General features: G+C 38.9%; 1 protein-coding gene across 16 annotated transcripts in view; it reads right to left on the bottom strand.

Moving 5' to 3' along the window:
• The window catches only part of ZDBF2 (zinc finger DBF-type containing 2), a 38,918-nt gene extending 20,123 nt beyond the window's left edge, over positions 1-18,795 (bottom strand). For 2 of the 16 annotated variants that reach the window (XM_073019979.1, XM_073019978.1), the window contains exons 1-2: positions 18,511-18,780; positions 11,219-13,582 (exon numbers count right to left, since the gene is read on the bottom strand). In XM_073019979.1, coding sequence (XP_072876080.1) covers positions 11,219-11,278 — 60 coding nt within the window. In that variant the 5' untranslated portion in view covers positions 11,279-13,582; positions 18,511-18,780. Of the gene's footprint in view, positions 1-2,413; positions 2,520-11,218; positions 13,583-18,297; positions 18,347-18,377; positions 18,467-18,510 lie in introns of those variants that run through there. The other 14 variants (XM_007965988.3, XM_007965980.3, XM_038001676.2 and 11 more) reach the window with 14 other exon arrangements.
• Between the last annotated feature and the right edge of the window lie 201 nt (positions 18,796-18,996).

The following is an 18,996-nucleotide window of genomic DNA, read 5'->3' as shown; positions in this document are numbered from 1 at the left end:
AAAAGCCTGGACATGTGTCCCCCCTAATCTAAAATAAAAGTTGAAATTACAAAAATAAATAATAAAATCCAACCTTGTCCTCTCTCTGCCAAGGCAAAAAGAAAAAAGAAATGTGAATAGAAAACTTCATTTACATCCCATAAGGCGTCAGTTCCTTTAGATTTTTTGAATTGATGTATAACATAAAGTACACAAATCATATGCATACAGCTCAATCAACTATCACAAAGTAGACACATCCTTACCATCTATCCATGAAAAGTTGACAAGCATCCAGAAATCCCTGTAATGTCTCATCCCAATCTAATATCCCTTCCCTTTTCCCCAAAAGTAACTATTACCTAACTTTTAATACTATAGTTTTGAAATTTTCTGAAATGTATATAAATGGAGTCATATAATATGTATGCTTTTGCATTCAGCTTATTTTACTCAAATTATATATGTGATATTCATCCATATTAGCTGAATCTGTTCATTTTCTTTTCTGCATAATATTTCATTGTATGAATATGCCATATTTCATTCATTCATTCTACTCTTGACGGACAATTGCGTTGTTTCCAGCTTTTGGCTATTACTAATAATGCTGTGAAGAACCTTCTTGTATGTGTCTTCTGGTGCCAATGTGCATGTATTTTTGTTGAGTACATTAATAGGAGTGAAACTTCTGGGTCATAAAAATTTGCGCACGTTCAGCTTTAGTACTCACTATCGACCAGTCTTCCAAAGTGGCTGTACCAATGTATATTCCTACCAGCAGTATTCCTAGCTCCTTATCAACACTTGGTATTGTCAGTCTGTTTCATTTTAGCAATTACAAGGATGTTTATTGTTATATCACTGTGGCCTTAATCTGTAATTTTTGTGATAGCTTTTCATATTTACTGGCCATCTGGATATCCTCTTTTATGCTGGGTCTGTTAAGTCTCTCTGTTTTTCAAATGGATGTTCTGTCTCTTCCTTATGGATGTGTAGAAATTCCTTATTCTGGACACCAGTTCTTTGCTCAATTATATGTGTTTTGAGTACCATCTTCCTCTCTGGAGCTTCTTTTCACTTTCTTAAACATCTTCCATTGTTTCTTAACTTTACTGTAGTCCAGAGTTTTTATCTTTTTTTGTCAGTGGTTTTTGTGGCCAGAAATCTCTCTTTACCATCAAAGTCCTAGAGATTTTCTCCTGTTTCTAGAAGCTTTACTATTTTGGCTACAACATTTACGTCTATAGTCTACTTCTAACTGATTTTTATATGCAGGGTGATTCGGCAATAAAGTTTCACTTTCCTCTCCATATGAATATTCAATTGACCCAGTATCACTTATTGAAGAAAGTTCTGTCCTCACTGCTGTGCAGCACCACCTTTGTTACAAATCAGACGTCCATATATGTGTCTGTTTCTGGAATTCCTGGTTTGTTTCCATGGTCTAACTCTGCAGCAAGACTGTATTATTTTAGACTAAAGTTTCATAAGTTTTAGTATCTGATAGAGGACATCTATTCACTTTGTTCTTAAGATTATCCTAGTTCTTCTGGAGCCTTTTACTTTCCCACATTTATTTTTGGAATTGGCTTTTCATAAAAAAAAAAATTCTCTGAGATTTTGATTGAAATTATGCTGGATAAATATAACAATCTAGGCACAAATGACATGTTTACAGTATTGATTCTTCAATCCATGAACATGAAAATTTCTTTCAATGTTTATAGTTTCTAGTTTAAAGATCTCACATTTTCTCATGTTTATTTCCTAGATTTTGATGTTCTTTGATGCTATTGTAATTTTTTTATCTCATTTTCTACATGGTATCTGTATATAAAAATACAGTTTCTTTTTACAATGGTCTAACAACCTTTTTTAACTCACTTATTGATTCTAATGGTTTACCTAGATATCTTTTGAGTTTTTATGCCCACATGTTGTGTATAAATAATAGTTTTATTTCTTCTTATCCAATCTTTATCATTTTTATTTTTCTTTCCTTATTTCCTTGACCAGGACCTCTGACAAAATATTGAATACAGTTGTAATTCAAGCATCAAATCTATTTTCACTTAATATATTATTGATAGAGTTGTATTTAACTTTTTCTTTTTCAATCTGTTATTCTTGCCTATACAATTATCCCTTTTCCTCTCCTTTCTTGTCTTCTTGTGGACTACATTTCATCATTTCAATTTTTCCCTTTCTGTTAACTCTGTAGTTAGTTATAGACTTTTCATAGTTTATTTTGGGTAAGAGATTACAATGAGCAACCCTGAACTGTCAATGTCTAAAATTACTTGTTACTTTTATTCTCTTTATAAACAATGCAAAGTCCTTAGAAATTAACATTATTTACTCCCCTCCCAATTTATATGCCATTGTTGTTCATCCCACAAGACAGAATTCACTTAGATGCCTACATATTTACCTTTCCACTGTTCTTCATTACTTCCTGTATCTCTGAGCTTCCATCGGGAATCATTTTCCTTCTGCCTGAAGAACTCCTTTTTAGTTTTTCCTTTAGTGAGAGTCTGCTGGTGACAAATTCCCTTAATTTTTATTTCCTGAAAATAGTTTTATTTCACCTTCCTTATTAAAAGATATACGTATTGAGTAGAGAATTCTAGGTGCAGTTGTTTTCTTTCTTTTGGCTTCCATTGTTTCTGTTAAATACTTCACTAGATATGGGCCCCATATTACTTCACTGCTTTTATAGTTCTCCAAAGCCTTGAAATACAAGGCTGCAAACATCCTCAACAAAATATTATTAATAGCAAACCAAATCCAGCAACATATAAAAAGGATTATATACCATGACCAAGTGGGATTTAGCCCACAAATGCAAGATTAGTTTAACATCTGAAAACCAACCAATCTAACTGCTATAGGTTGAACTGCATCCCCCCCAAAATTCACATGTTGAGGTTCTAACCCCTAATGTGACTGTATTTGGAAACAGGGCTTTTAGGAGGTAATTTAGGTTAAATGAAGTCATAACAGTAGCGACATCATTCAATAGGATTGGTGGCCTTATAAAATAGGAAGAGAAATTGCCCTCTCCCTCTGCTACAGAAGGACACAGTAAGAAGGGCTGTTAGGTATTGGTCCATGGCCTGCTAGGAACTGGGCCATACAGCAGGAGGTAAGCGGCAGGCAAGCAAGCGCTACCACCTGAGCTCCACCTCCTGTCAGATCAGTGGAGGCATTAGATTCTCATAGAAGCATAAACTCTATTGTGAACTGTACATGCAAGGGATCTAGGTTGTGTGTTCCTTATGAGAATCTAATGCCTGATGATCTGAGGTGGAACAGTTAAATCCCAAAACCACCCCTCCACCCTGTCTGTGGAAAAATTGTCTTCCACGAAACTGGTCCCTGGTGCCAAAAAGGCTGGGGACTGCTGATTTAAGTTAACTAGTCTATGGTATTTTATTACGGCAGCCTGAGCTGACGAATACTGTAATATATTATATTAATAGACTAAAGGAAAAAAACACATACTTATCTAATAGTTGCAGAAAAGCGTTTGACAAAAGCCTATACCCTTTCATGATTAAACACTTATCAAATTAGGAATAGAAGGCTAAAACCCACAACTAACATCAAACTTAATGACAAAAGACTGAAAGTTTTCTCCCAAGATTCAAAACAAAACAGGGATATCCATTCTCACTACTGTAATTTAACACTCATCATACTAGAAATTCTAGCAAGAGCAATTAGGCAAGAAAAAGAAATAATGGCATCCAGATTGGGGAAAAAAGCAGTAAAACTATTTGGAAAGGACATAATCTAGTATATAGAAAATCCTAAGGAATCGACAAAAAAATAATTAGCACTAATAAACAAGGTCAGCAAGGTTGTATGATACAAGATCAATATTTAAAAATCTATTGAAGCTCTCCATACACTCCCAACAAACAATCCAAAATGAACTTAAGAAAACTATTCCATTTACAATAGCATCAAAATGAATAAAATACTTAGGAATAAATTTAGCATAAGAAGTATAAAACTTGTACACTGAAAATTACAAAATACTGTTGAAAGATTTTAAATCTCTCCGTAAATGGAAATACATACCTCTATTCATGGACTGGAAGACTTAATATTAAGATGTATATTCCCCATGAACGTATCTACAGATTCAACACAATCCCTATCAGAATTCCAGCTGCTTTTCTGCAGAAACTAACAAGGTAATCTTTAAATTCATATGGAAATACAAGGAACCAAGAATAGCCAAAACAATCTTGAAAAAGAGGAACAAAGTTGGAGGACTCAAATGTCATGATTCCAAATTTTACTACAAAGCTGCAGTAATCAAGACTATGTGGTGATGGCATCAGAGCAGATATATAGATAAATAAAATGGAATTGAAAGTCTAGAGGTAAACCTTATATTTATGGTCAACTGATTTTCAACAAGGATGTCAAGGCAATTGAATCCTTGGAAAGGATAGTCTTCAACAAATGGTGCTGGTACTACTGTACATCACATGCAAAAGAACAAACTTGGAAAAAGATGGCCAGCACAATGAACAAACCACTATATCTTAACAAAAACAACTGAAGAAGGGCAATGGAGTGCATCAGAGGAGAAACAGAAACCAGGGTGAGCAAAGAACTCAGAAAGGCAACACAGAAAGCAGAAGGGAATGCCAGGCCTCCAGCACCCCATTCCCAACCGGGATCAGCAGGGAACCAGGAAGAACTTCTCCCTATAGCAAGGAGGCAAGCAAGAGGATTCCAAAAACCAACCCCCATTAATACCTTGTACACCTACAGACCTCACCCCTGCAGTCCTCACAAGGACGAAGACCAGCTGAAGGAGCTATCTGGAGTCTACACCACTGTGTTCCCCTGAAAGAAGAAGCCAATACTGTGCCCTGGCCCCTGTAGCCCATGTGGCTACACCACCTTGCAAGTGGAACTATGGCTGAAACGTGTTTTGCTCCAAGGGCAAGTAGCCACAGCTCCCTTTCATCCCTGAGGCTAAGCCACTGCTGAATCATCCCAGCCCAGTGGCCTGACATCCCCAGGCCAAGATACAAACAGTAGTTAAATCCTTCCTCACAGAATCAAGAAGAAATGAAGCCACTTCACCCACCTCTGCTCTCATCCCATCAGGCTGGAGCTGAAGTGGTACCCTGCCTCCCAGGAAAATAGTATCTTTGTGGCTCAAAGCAGTCACGCGTCCCCAGTGCCTAGGTTAAAGTAGCATCCTGAATTGCAGGAAACTACCTTAGATATTAGAGTAGTCACACAACCCAGTACCTAAGCTGAAGTGGCACCTTGCATCTCAGAGAAATGGCCACCCGGAACAGTCATGCCACTGTCCCCGATCCCCTCCCAAACCTGAACTGAAGCAGCACATTGCCCCCTGGGGAAATGGTGTCCTGGCCAAGCTGAGCAGCTGTGTACCCCAGGGCTGAGTACCTCATGTCCCAGGGAAAGAGAGCAGTGGCTAAGCTTAGACACCTCATCCTACTAGCCAAACAACTCTAGTACTCTGCTTTCCTAGACCAGACTAGACCCCTAGAGTCTGAGCTGCTGAGACATGCCTTTACCTGGGGAATGGAGTCACTGTACTGTTCCCTGCCCTACCCAGGGTCCAAACAATAGCTATGTATCTGCTGCTGCTGAGTCCTACCATCCCAGTGTCTAGAGTCACTACTACACAATGCCTCATCCCCTGAGACCTAAGTTGCCACTGAGCTCTACTGGCTCACATTTCTGAACTGCAGCCACACCCTGTTCCCCAGGATCAAACCTCCAGAGCAACTATTTTTCCCTGGAGTCAGGTCAGTGCTGTGCCCTGCCCTTCAGGGGTAGAAATCTCAGCTACAACCTGACTCCCTGGGCCCCAGCTACTAGGGGGTGCCTAAAAGTTACAGGTCCTGGCTCTGTGGGCAACCTACATCCAACCCCACCAAAAAGCAAATCTGTACCCCAAGATCCAGGTGCAACAATAGGTTCATAAGCCTATGAGTCTAGGACCCTGGTCCCACAGCCACTCCAAACACCTGCAACTGGAACACAGTGCTACTAAAGCTGCTTACAGGCCGTGTCAGACCTAACACCAAGAGGAATCTACTGAGCTAAGTCTCCCCATTGTAATGAAAACAAGAACAGGTGGATCCTAGAAGCCCTTGACATCAAGGACATTCAGCCTATGCTGCTGCCACCGCCACAAACTTCTACAGTGTAGGCCACTGAGGTGCCCACAGTTATTGCTGATGGTGAACACAGCTGAAGAAACGGAATGAAGACTATATACCACTGCATCTATCTGGCAACAGAGTAACCACACTCTCCCAAGTAGCACATTAAAGCCCAGCTGCAGGTGAAAGTTATTCAATATGAAAGCCACTCCAGAAAGTATGGAAGAAGTGACTATTCTACCAGATGCAGACACATCAACGCAGGGATATAAGAAACACAAAAAAGCAAAGAAATATAACACCACCAAAGGAACATAACTTTCTCATTTAAAAAAAAAAGAAAAGAAAAGAAACTAATTTCTGAAAAAGAATTCAAAATAAAGATCTTAAGGAAACTCAATGAGACAAGAAAATATACATAGACAATTCAATAAAATCAGAAAAACCATTCACATATGAGCAAAAATTCAACACAGAAAAAAATCATAAAAAAGAACCAAACAGGAATCCTACAGCTAAAGAATTCAATGAATGAAGTAAAAAATACAATAGAGAGATTCAACAGCAGATTTGATAAAATAGAAGAAAGAAATCTCTAAATTTTTAGATCAGTCATTTGAAATTACCCAGTAAGAGGGAAAAAAAAGAAATGATGCAAAAGAGGGAAAAAAAAGAAATGATGCAAAAGAGGTGAAAAAAACCTACAAGACTTACGGGACACCACTGAGTGAACAAATATTTGTGTTAGGGGAATCCAGACAGGGAAGACAAGAAGAAAGGCATAGAAAACCTATTTAATGAACTAATAGCAAAAAACTTCCCAAGTCTATGGACATTCAGATATGGGAAGCTAGAAGAATCCCAAATACATTCAACCCAAAAATGTCCTCCTTGAGGCACATTATAAACTGTCAAAGGTCGAAGACCCCCAAAGATGGAATCTGAAAAACAGCAAAAGCATCAAGTCACATATAAGGGAATCATCATTAGACTAACAGTAGATTTATCTGCGAAACTTTAAAGGCCAGCAAAGAACGGGATGATATATTGAAAGTGCTAAAACCATTCCAACAGCCAAACAATACTATACCCAGCAAAGCTATCCTTCAAACATGAGAGAAAAATCAAGTCTTTCCCAGAGAAACAAAAACTGAAGGAATTCATCACCGCTAGACCAGTCTTTCAAGAAATGATTGGCCGGGCGCGGTGGCTCAAGCCTGTAATCCCAGCACTTTGGGAGGCCGAGACGGGTGGATCACGAGGTCAGGAGATCGAGACCATCCTGACTAACACGGTGAAACCCCATCTCTACTAAAAAAAATACAAAAAACTAGCCAGGCGAGGTGGCGGGCGCCTGTAGTCCCAGCTACTCGGGAGGCTGAGGCAGGAGAATGGCGTGAACCCGGGAGGCGGAGCTTGCAGTGAGCCGAGATCCGGTCACTGCACTCCAGCCCGGGCGACAGAGCAAGACTCCGTCTCAAAAAAAAAAAAAAAAAAAAAAAAAAAGAAATGATCAAAGGAGTCCTACATCTGGCAAGTAAAAAAGACAATAGTTACTGTCATGAAAACTTCCAAAAGTAAAAAACTCACTGGCAGAACAGACGTGCAAAGGAGAAAGAGAAAAGACATCCAACTCCACCAAAGAGCAAATCTGTACCCCAAGATCCAGGTGCAACAATAGGTTCATAAACCTATGAGCCTAGGACTCTGGTCCCACAGTCACTCCAAGCACCTATGACTGCTTTCTAACTAACCTAAAAATATAACTATCATATGATCCAGCAATCCTACTGTCTAGGTATTTATGCAAAGGAAAGGAAATCAGTATATCAAAGAGATATCTGCACCCCAACGTTTATTACTACAGCACTGTTCACAATAGCTAAGATATAGAATCAATCTAAGTGTCCATCAACAGATAAAAGAAAAAAGGGCCAGACACAGAGGTTCATGCCTGTAATCCCAACACTTTTGGAGGCTGAGGCAGGTGGATCACATGAGGTCAGGAGTTCAAGACCAGCCTGGCCAACATGGTAAAACCACATCTCTACTAAAAATACAAAAATCAGTCAGGTATGTTGGCACACTCCTGTAATCCCAGCTACTCAGGAGGCTGAGGCAGGAGAATTGCTTGAACCCAAGAGGTAAAGGTTGCACTGAGCCAAGATCATGCCACTGCACTCCAGCCTGGGTGACAGAACAAGACTCCACCTCACAAAAAAAAAGAAAAAAAGAAAAAAAAAAAAAGGAAATGTGGTATATATACACAGTGGAATACAATTCAGCCATAAAAGAAGAAAATCTTGTCATCAAAGTTGTGCTCATAAAAGTAGAGAACAGAATGGTGATTACTAGAAGCTGGGAAGAAGTCAGGGGAGAGAAATTAGGAGACGATAATTAATGAATACAAAATTACAGCTAGATAGGAGGAATACGTTCTAGTTGTTTTAGTGTCCTATATAGCACTGTAGGATGACTATAGTTAACAATAATTGATTGTAAATTTCCAAACAATTGAAGAGAGGATTTTAAATGTTTCCAACACAAAGAAATGATAAATATTTGAGGCGATTAGTATGCTAATTACCAGTTTGATTATTACACATTATATACATGTATCAAAATATCACACTGTACCCCATAAATATGTATAATTATTGTAAAAATAATAAAAGTAAACAAATCAATATAAATAAATACATACATATATAAATCCACTATGGGTAGCACAGGGTGAGCTCTGATGAGCATGAATCTTAACATGATTTCTAGGAAATAGATTTAATTTTACAGACGCAAGAAAAAAAAAGTACAGCCCTATCTCACACCCTTATACAAAAATGAACTCAAAACGGATAAAAGACCTAAATGTAAGAGTAACTATAAAACTCTTAGAAGAAAACATAGGCATACGTCTTCAATCCTGAGATTAGGCAACCCTTCTGACACCAAAAAACATGAGCAAAACATAGCAAAATTTAAAATTTTTGTGCATCAAAACATAGCATCAAGAAAGTGAAAAGAAGGCCAGGTGTGGTGGCTCATGCCTGTAATCCCAAAACTTTCAGAGGCCAAAGCAGGAGAATCACTTGGGCCCAGGAGTTTGAGACCAGCCTGGGAAACATAGTGAGACCCCATCTCTACAAAAAATAAAACATTAGCTGGGCATAGTGGTGCACACCAGTAGTCCCAGCTACTTGGGAGGCTGAGGCAGGAGAGCTGCTTGAGCCCAGGAGGCTGAGGCTACAGTGTGCCATGATTGTACTACTGCCCTCCAGCCTGGGCAACGATGTAAGACCCCATCTCAAAAAACAAAAAGAGTAAGTAACAAGACAACCCACAGAATGGAGGAAGTATTTGTAAATTATATGTCTAATAAAGGTCAAGTATCCAAAATATATAAAGACTTATACAACTCATCAATAAAAACACAACACAATTAAAAACAGGAAAAGGATCTGAATAGGCATTCCTCTAAACAAGATACACAAATGGCAAATGAAAAGACACTGTATGTCATTAGGGAAATGCAAATCAAAACCAAAATGATACCATCTCACATCCACTAAGATGGCTATAACAACAACAACAACAACAAAAAAGACAACCACAAGTGCTGACAAGAATGTGGATAAACTGGAACCCTCATACATTGCTGGTGGTAAGGTACAGCCACTTGGACAAACAGTGAGGCACCCTCTCAAAAAAGTTAAACACAATTACCACATGACCGAACAATTCCACCCTACATGTAAACCTAAGAAAAGTGAAAGCATATATCCACACAAAAACCTGTACACATATATCCATAGCAGCACTATTCGTAACAGTCAAAAAGTAAAAATAACCCAAATATCCATAAATTGCTCAATGAATAAACAAAATATGATATATCCATGTAATGGATCATTGTCAGCCATAAAAAGGAAGGAGGTCGTGATGCACATTACAACATGGATGAACCGTGAAAATATTACGCTACATTAAAGAAAGCAGACACAAAAGGCCACACAATGTTTGATTCCATTTACATGCAATATCCAGAATAAGCAAATCTATACAGACAGGAAATAGACAAGTGGTTGCCAGGGGCTAGTGATAGAAGGGAGGAGTGAGTTACTGCTCAGTGGATACAGAGCTTCCTTTTAGGGTGACGAAAATGTTCTGGAATTAGACAATGGTTGTACAACTTTGTGAACATAACAAAACCTCACTGAATTATACACCTTAAAGGGTCAAGTATATGGTGTATGAGTTATATCACGATAACAAAATTTTTAAATCTCTACACCAACTATTTTTCCCTCCGCAGCCAGAATGAGCCTTTTAAAACACAAAGTAGATGACTTAACTCCTATGCTCAAACTTTGAGATGCTCTCCCATGTCACTTGAAATAAAATTCAAAGTCCTTACGTTAGCCTACAATGTCTTAAAGAATCGACTTCTCTGATTTGGGTAATGGGTACAGTAGAAGCCCAATCCCCACCAGGTATGCAATATACCCATGTAACAAACAAGCCCATATACCTCCTGAATCTAAAATACACAATTTACTAGTCTGAATTCTTTGCCTATTACTTCTCCCCCACCTCCCCATATCCATGCAGCCACCAGCCTCCTGACTCTTCGTTAGTGTGCCAACCACTCTGTAACCTTGGGGTCTCTGTCTCTTCCCTCTACCTAGAAACTCTTTCCCCAGATAAATGTAAACCTGAGACCCAAACTCCAAATCTCAACTCAATGTCACTTCCTTAAAAAGGCCTTACCTGGCTGCCCTACCCCTTCCCTATTTTGTTTTCCTCATAACATTTATCACAATCTCACATATTATGTACTAAATTTATATATTATTTATCTTCTGTCTTACTACACTAGAATACAAGCTTCATGAAAAAAGAGGCTTGGTTTTTGTTCATGGTCATATCCCTAGAACCTTAAACAGTGTCTGCCAACTAACAGATTTCCAATATGATCTGTTCAATAAATAAATAAATGAATTTAATAAAATGTAAGAGAACGTCACAACTAGGTCCTTTGAGATATTATCATATTAATAGAAACCTCTCACCTGTTCCAGGTTATGATACTGCACACGGCAATAACTGCAATATCCTTGTCTTTTCTGCATCTTGAATAAATAACTGAAGACAGATGTCTACTGTCTTTGAATACTCAAGCTGAAAAACAAATAGAGAAACGGCAAAAATCATGATAATTCCTTATCTTATGAGGAAAATGGCTATGATAATTAGCAGAAAACAGAAATTCACTTCTTCTTCTAATAATTAGGAAAATATACAAGGCTGCCATGAGCCACTGAATAAATAAGTGAGCCTGGAGCAGAGACAAGAACTATGTATCTTATGAAAGAACAGTTAGTTGCCAACATTTGAAGACTAGATGACTAAATATTTAGTTTTTCTAATAACTTATTAGAGATATTAGATATTGATTTAGTAACAAAGAATACAATATTAAATTTGTGAAGACCAATTACTTCTATGATATTGTTATGGTATATTTACTATACTCTAATGGAGCTCATTAATTTCCCCATCATGTTTCCATATCAAACCCCAGATTATTTGACAACGTCTCATTCTCTGTCATCATGAGTGTAAAGACACCACATGGCATTTTCTGCTCAGCTCACAAAGAGGCAGATTTTTAAATAATTTATCCAACACAGTTGCTAAAAATCAGAATAATTAATTTAGCCTCTGAAACACAAAACATTTTTCTTCTTAGAATTATGTAAGCCAGATAAACAGGAGAGATTTTTTTTCCTACTAGTGTTTAGATTTCTCTACAAATAAATAGTTTTCCAGTTTCCACTCACCTAAAAGTGTAATCCTTCAACATTACATACTGCATGGTTGCCAAACCAGGATGAATACCCAAAATTTTAGTAGAGCTGAGGTGAGCCTAGGATTCAGAATTTTTAAAATTCCCCCAGTAATTTTCATGCCCAGTCAATGTATTAACTGACACAAAGTACATATAATTTATGATTATTTTAAGTAAAAAATTTAATGCAGTTTATTTGCTGCTTTAAGCTGAAAATAGAATTGCAAATAATTTTGTATTTCAATTAATTTAAGCATTCTCATCTGTTGGAAAATATATAACAATCATTCTATAATGTGTTATGAGTATTTCTGCAATGGGAAAAATGTAATCATTAAAATCAATAACTGAAAAATGAAATCACAGCCTTAAAACCATAAGATGAGGTGAAAAAAACTTCATTAAGTCAAAATGCTAGCATAACATTTACTTACCTATTACTTCTTATTATGAGAAATTGATTTTCTGACTTCTCACATTTATGGGGAAAATTAATCAATTAAATCAGCCTCTGACACAAAAAACATGTAAGACATTACTTACTTAAAATTTGGTCTTTTTTCCACTAATTTACTTCACTTATTAACCTACAGCAATAAAACAGAACAAACTTTTATTTTAAATTGTACTTACACATAAGGCAAATTTCAAGCTGAGAGAACCTAGAGCTTAAATGTAAGCTTTGAAAAATCCTAAAATAAACTTTTGGGGGATTGAAAATATAATTAAAACATTCATTAAATAAAGGACAAAAGTAAACCATTAATCTGATATCACATACACACAAAATGTAAATACTTAAATATTTTTAGTCTTTAACCCTATGGTCCTTAACTCTTGTGGCATTATCACCTGCCACTTCCATCATCTCTAGTGCCATAATGGCAGTGAGTTACAATAAACCAGAAGCATGTGTTGGCATTTTTAAAAATTAACATGTTAGGACCCCATCAGAAACTTACCAAATCAAAATCCCATGGGTTGAGGGAACCCAGGACATACATTATAAAGCATATTTAAAATGCTCAAGGTGGCCAGGCATGGTGGCTCATGCCTCTAATCCCAGCACTTTGGGAGGCCAAGGCAGGTGGATCGCCTGAGGTCAGGAGTTCGAGAACAGCCTGGCCAACACAGCAAAACCCCATCACTACCAGAAATACAAAAATTAGCTAGGTGTGGTGGCAGATGCCTATAGTCCCAGCTACTCGGGAGGCTGAGGCAAGAGAATCGTCTGAACCCAGGAGGTGGAAGCTGCAGTGTGCCAAGGTCACGCCACTGTACTCCAGCCTGGGCGACAGAGCAAGGCTTTGTCTCGAAAAAATAAAATAAAACAAAATGCTCAAGGTGATTCTGCTATAAGTTGACTCAATAACATAAGTCATCATTTTTTATAAACTAATAAAACTTATTTATTAAAGGGATCACTTCTTTAGGGTCTGGATTTATATTACTTTGCATGCCTAAATAGGTCTTTTTATACAAACTCTGAATTCTACTAGAACCTGATATTTTTAAAGTAACAAATTATTTACCTGGAGCAGAAAAAGTCAGGTATTTCATCAGCTGTATTAGTTCAGTCAAATATCTGTAAATTAAAATAAAATCATTTTTTAAAAGAGGTCCCATAAGTGTCTACCATTGACCAAACATATCCAGATATATTTTGAAAAGTGACATGTTCCCAATAATAAAAGAAAAAATATTAACTTTGGAACACAAAGCATTTTACATACTATGACCCACTGAATCTCACACATGACCTCCTAAAGTTCTGGCGCAGTGACTGTGATGGCCCATCTAACCCACCATCAAACACTGCAGGTCTCTGGGTTCCTGGAACTGTAGCTATAAAAGACTATAAGGCTGAATTGTGCCTCTGGTAAGGTTCAGAACAAAAATGCTGTCAAACCCAAAATTAGCTTCATAAGAAACTTCCCGAGGCTTAGGTACACGTTAGCTTTAATGAAAAATACTGTCAATTCTTTTATCACCTATTGATATCAATACACTATTAAACAGAAGCATGTTTTTTATTCCTCCGCATTGTTGTGGGCAAAGTGCTGCTCCTTATCCAGGATCACTGATTAAGAAAAAATTCCAACACATGGGCTCAAGAAAGCCAGTGACACCACGGTATAATCAAAGAATAACTTTTTTTTTTTTTTTTTTTTTTTTTTTTTTTTTTTTTTTGAGACGGAGTTTTGCTCTTTTTGCCCAGGCTGGAGTGCAATGGCACGATCTCAGCTCACCACAACCTCCACCTCCTGGGTTCAAGCAATTCTCCTGCCTCAGCCTCCCAAGTAGCTGGGATTACAGGCATGCGCCACCATGCCTGGCTAATTTTGTATTTTTAGTAGAGATGGGGTTTCTCCATGTTGGTCAGGCTGGTCTTGAACTCCCAACCTCAGGTGATCCAGCCGCCTCGGCCTCCCAAAGTGCTGGGATTACAGGAGTGAGCCACCGCGCCCGGCCTAAAGAATAACTATTTAGCACCTACTCAATGCAGAGTTCCATGGTAGAAACTTTAAGGGATAGAGACAAATATGAGACAAAGTTTTCTTGCCCTCAAAAAAATTTTAAATGAAATTGAGAAATTCAAGCCAAAGAATGAGGCGCTGCCTAAGAAATGCCTCAGCAAAAATAATAAATGCAATGAGTTCAACTGCAAAGTTCAGTTTTAGCTAGAGTGGCCAGGGATGCCACTGTGGATATGGTTTTTTAACCAGATACTGGAAAATGGGTGGGATTTACTCACTCAAAGGTTGGGAAACGATATTCCAATTAACAAACAAGCAAAGGTACAAAAGCAAGAAAATACAAGGTACATTTGGAGACAGTAAATTAACAAATCCAGCTGAATCTAAGGTTTCATTTGAGAATTTAAGGGGCAATAAAGCAGGGAAAGTAGACTGGATTTTGACATGGTAGTATTCAAATGCAGACTAAAGAATTTAGACCGTACCTTTAGGCACTGTGGAAGTTTTTTTTGGAAAGAGGTATACTTGAGAGTGCTTTAAGAAAATTCTGGAAAAATGATTCTCTCCTACTCAAAACAGCTTTCCAAAGGGTAAGGGACATAACTATTAACTACTCAGCACCATTTCCTAAAATACTGGAGAATTAGTCAATTCCCAAAATCTCCAAGTTAAGAGTCAGTATCCCTTAAAGCATAGTCATGTATGCTTATAAAACAAGAAAACACACATTTAATTTTTCTTTTAAAAATGACTTTTATTAATTTTTATTACAAAAGTAAAACATTTATAATAGTACAATTATAAAAATAAAGAGCATAAAAATCAGTCATAATCTACCCACCATTAACGTGTCGTATTCTTCTTTGTTCTAAACATATTTTTACAAAAATGGGATGGTACAGTACATTCTATTGTATAGCCACCCTCTCTCACTGAACCACATATAATGAGTACCTTTATATATCATTATAAAATGCTATTATAAAATAGAAGAAAATAAAGTAAAATAAAATAGAATGTTTAATGATTGCATAGTATTCTGTCAGTGTAGATAAAAGCCCTGTCAAGACAAGAACCAGTAGTTGGTGGGTTAACTTCTTAAAGCCAATCGTAAGATAAATTTTTTAAATCTACACATAACCTTAATATTTAACTTAAAACTTCTAAATTTATATATGTTTAAGACCAAATTGGGCTTTTTTTGTTTCACTGGTATTTTTAGTATGGGGGTTGTTGCTTTTTTTTTTTTTTCTTTTTTGACAGATTAGAGTTTCGAGACATGTCTTTTCATAAACTACGTCGTAATTCACCCCTGAGTTTCCATTTTTGTTCCTCTAAAGCAGAACAAAAATCTGAAGGCAGTTTCAAATCTGAGAGCAGAATTATGATCAATGGTAAACATTTTTCCTCAATCTTTCACAGTTATCATACCCAGTTCTTCTGCAAATATAACCTTTTTATGAATCCAAAGCATTCTATTTATTTTTCATAAAAATAAAAATGCTATTTTTAAAAAATGACTATGTTCACCTTCTTATTTCATTCATTTATATAACATTTAAAATTGCATAAACCTATCCCAGGCAGTGAACAGAGATTTCTGAGCTACCCAGATGACTTAGGTAGAAATGTCTTAAAATAAAAATAAAACAGCATTTTGGCTGTTTTTTTTTTTTTTTTTTTTAAAGAAATATTTCTTGCACACCTGAGATCTGCACCAGCTGCAGAGGTAAACATCGATAAAAATATTTCTGAAATGAGTTTGGAGGTGTCGTGTGTGTATTTCTCAAACTGAGTGTGGCAGTGTGGTAAGAACCAACAAAACCCACAACCCTCATAAAACATATTTTTCAACTGCCTGACAAAAGAGACATCAACTTAATAAAAAATAGTAATAAGGAAAGACAATAGAAAGGCATTTGGTTTTCTGAATAAGACAATCTGAATTTTCTGTCCAGTAGTAGGGAAGCAATTGAGGGGCAATGACAAAACAATGGCCGAATGACATAAAAAGACCACACTAATTCAGTGTCAGTTCCTCCACACAACACTATTAATTTTCAGTTTTCCCCTTTTTTGGATTATCCACGCTATGCTGGCTTTCCTCTGGTGACAAGCATTATCCTAGACACCTCTATTCAGTCTTAATAAAATAATAATAGCTAATACTTAGTACTTAATCTGAGCCAGGCGCTCAGTCAACAGCTTCCTGTGCATTATCTCATCTAAATAACAAACAGCTTTATAAGGTAGCTGCCATGATTAATTCCCATTTAACAAATCAGGGAACTGAGGCTGAGAGAAAAGAGGTATCTCATTGCAGGTCTCACACCAATAACCAGCGTAACTGAGATGTGATCACTGGTCAATTTGAGTAGTTTATGCTTTAACCTTTTAACGACTTTGACACTTCCTCTCTGTATTTTTAGGAATACTATTTGCTTTAATATTAGGTGAAAACAAATAATTAGGACTCTTATTTGCTGCAATCAACAACAACACTATTCCAAAGAAAAAATAAAACTAATGTTTATTTTAATTGCATCATTGCTCAGCTGAGTGCTGACAGTACCTTGGATTAGCGACTTTCAAGATTATTTAACATGACACACAGGAATCAATACATTTTTAATTACAACCGAGCACACACTCACAGGCACACACGCTCAGTTAAAACATTTTTCACAAAACAATACTCTCATTACATGTAACGCATTCTGATATTTTCTATGCGATCTTTCATGCTAGTCACGACCCACTAAATTTCACAATGCACACGCGCACAAACATTTTTCACAAAACAATACTCTCACTACATGTAATGCATTCTGATTTTTTAATGCAATCTTTTAAAAAAAAAAAATTGCATGCTAGTCATGACCCACTAAATTAATTTCACAATTCACGAACCGGCTGAAAAAACTCAGTTTGAAAAAACACTGCCTCCAATTATTACGCAGAGTAAACAATATTTTATAGAAACCAGTTCTTACCCTGAATTCAGCTTATTTCTATCCAAATCACTGGCCACTGCAGTGATACTTTATCAACTCTCTAACGAGTTGCTTTCTTGCCTTCTAGGCTTTTGGTTCAAACGATAGAGAAAAGGTCTTCCATGTATTTAGTGAAAAAAGCAAATAAACACCCCTTATGCAACACACGTTTGTGTATTAATTAATGAGAAGGGAAAGATACCCCCCCAAATTGTTAGCAGATTCTCTCGAGGATGAGATCGCTACAGGCTGCCTCCGTCGTCCCTCCCCCTCCCCACACGTAGCATATTGCTGTAAAAAAGAAAAACAAAAACAAGCTATTTCCTTTAGGTGGGGGTGGGGTTTTGGTCCCTTGAGAACCAGTATCTTGTTACGCATTTTTTCCACGAGCTACCAAGAATCATCGCGTGGGATAATCGCAGGAGCTGGTAAGGGCCTTCTTAGGAGCAAGGAAAAACGATGGCGTAACATGACCACATTTACACAACTGTTGCACGGCGGTAGTAAAAGGATCACTAACACAAAAATCAAACGTTTCCAAATAAACTACAATAGCCCGAGGCTGGGAAAGGCCTAGGTCTGGGGCCAACTGCACCCAACGCAGGGCGCTGGGGAAAGGGGGTGTGTGGACAGGTGGCTCGGAATCTCGGCCCCACAGGTGCCCAGGGACAAGACTCCGCGGGTTCCCGGCCCTCAATCCGACCCCGCAGGCCGCCCCCTCCCCGAGCCCGGGCCCGAGGCCTCGTCTGCCGGCCACTCTGACCCAGGGCCCCGGACAGAAGCGCAGTGCAGCCCGCGCCCCACCTCCTCCCCTCCCCTCGCCCCGCCACCTCGATCCCGGCCCGGAGCCGCTGACACCTCTCACGCAGCAGGGGCAGAAAGGGACGCGGGATTGGGGGAAGCCGAGGACCTGCGAGGCGGCCGCGGGAGCCCAGCGAGTGGTCCTGGCGTCCCTCAGGAAGAAGGCGCCCCGGGCGCCCGGCGAGCACGCCCCGCCCGCGGGCGTCGCCCCGGCCGCGCCCCGCCCCCGCCGTGGCACTCACCTCCGCGGAGGCCTCCCGGATTCCTTCCGGGCCGCGGTGGAGACCGAGGACTGCGCCGGGCGGTCTCCCTTCTTATTCCGGTTCCGTGGCGGCGGCTGAACCCCACACCGTCCAAGCGCCGCGGCCCCGCTGCCCGCGGAGCCAGAAATAGGCGCCTTCCGCCCCTGCAATCCGCAGGGGAGAAGCGGGGCGGGAGCGCGTCTCGCAGGACGCGGGCTCCGAGTCGCGACTCCACTCACGCAGGCATCCAAGGCAACGTGGCGTTGCAACCCTGATGGAGGTTTGACGTCAGGGAAGGTGCGAAAACCGGACCCCTTCTGACGCAGGAGCGGCGGGACCGCCCCCTGCCCGCCCACCCACTCACTCACTCACTCACTCTCCCACCCGGGCTGAGGAGCCCCTTCCTCCCCTCCAGGAGCTCTTAAAGCGGACACTTCCTCCCTGGTCAGGGCCCCACTCTGGAGCTTGGAAATCTATCACGTTCCA

Source organism: Chlorocebus sabaeus, chromosome 10, assembly GCF_047675955.1.
Source record: "Chlorocebus sabaeus isolate Y175 chromosome 10, mChlSab1.0.hap1, whole genome shotgun sequence".
Taxonomy (NCBI): Eukaryota; Metazoa; Chordata; class Mammalia; order Primates; family Cercopithecidae; genus Chlorocebus; species Chlorocebus sabaeus.
This window is presented reverse-complemented; position numbering and strand designations above follow the sequence as displayed.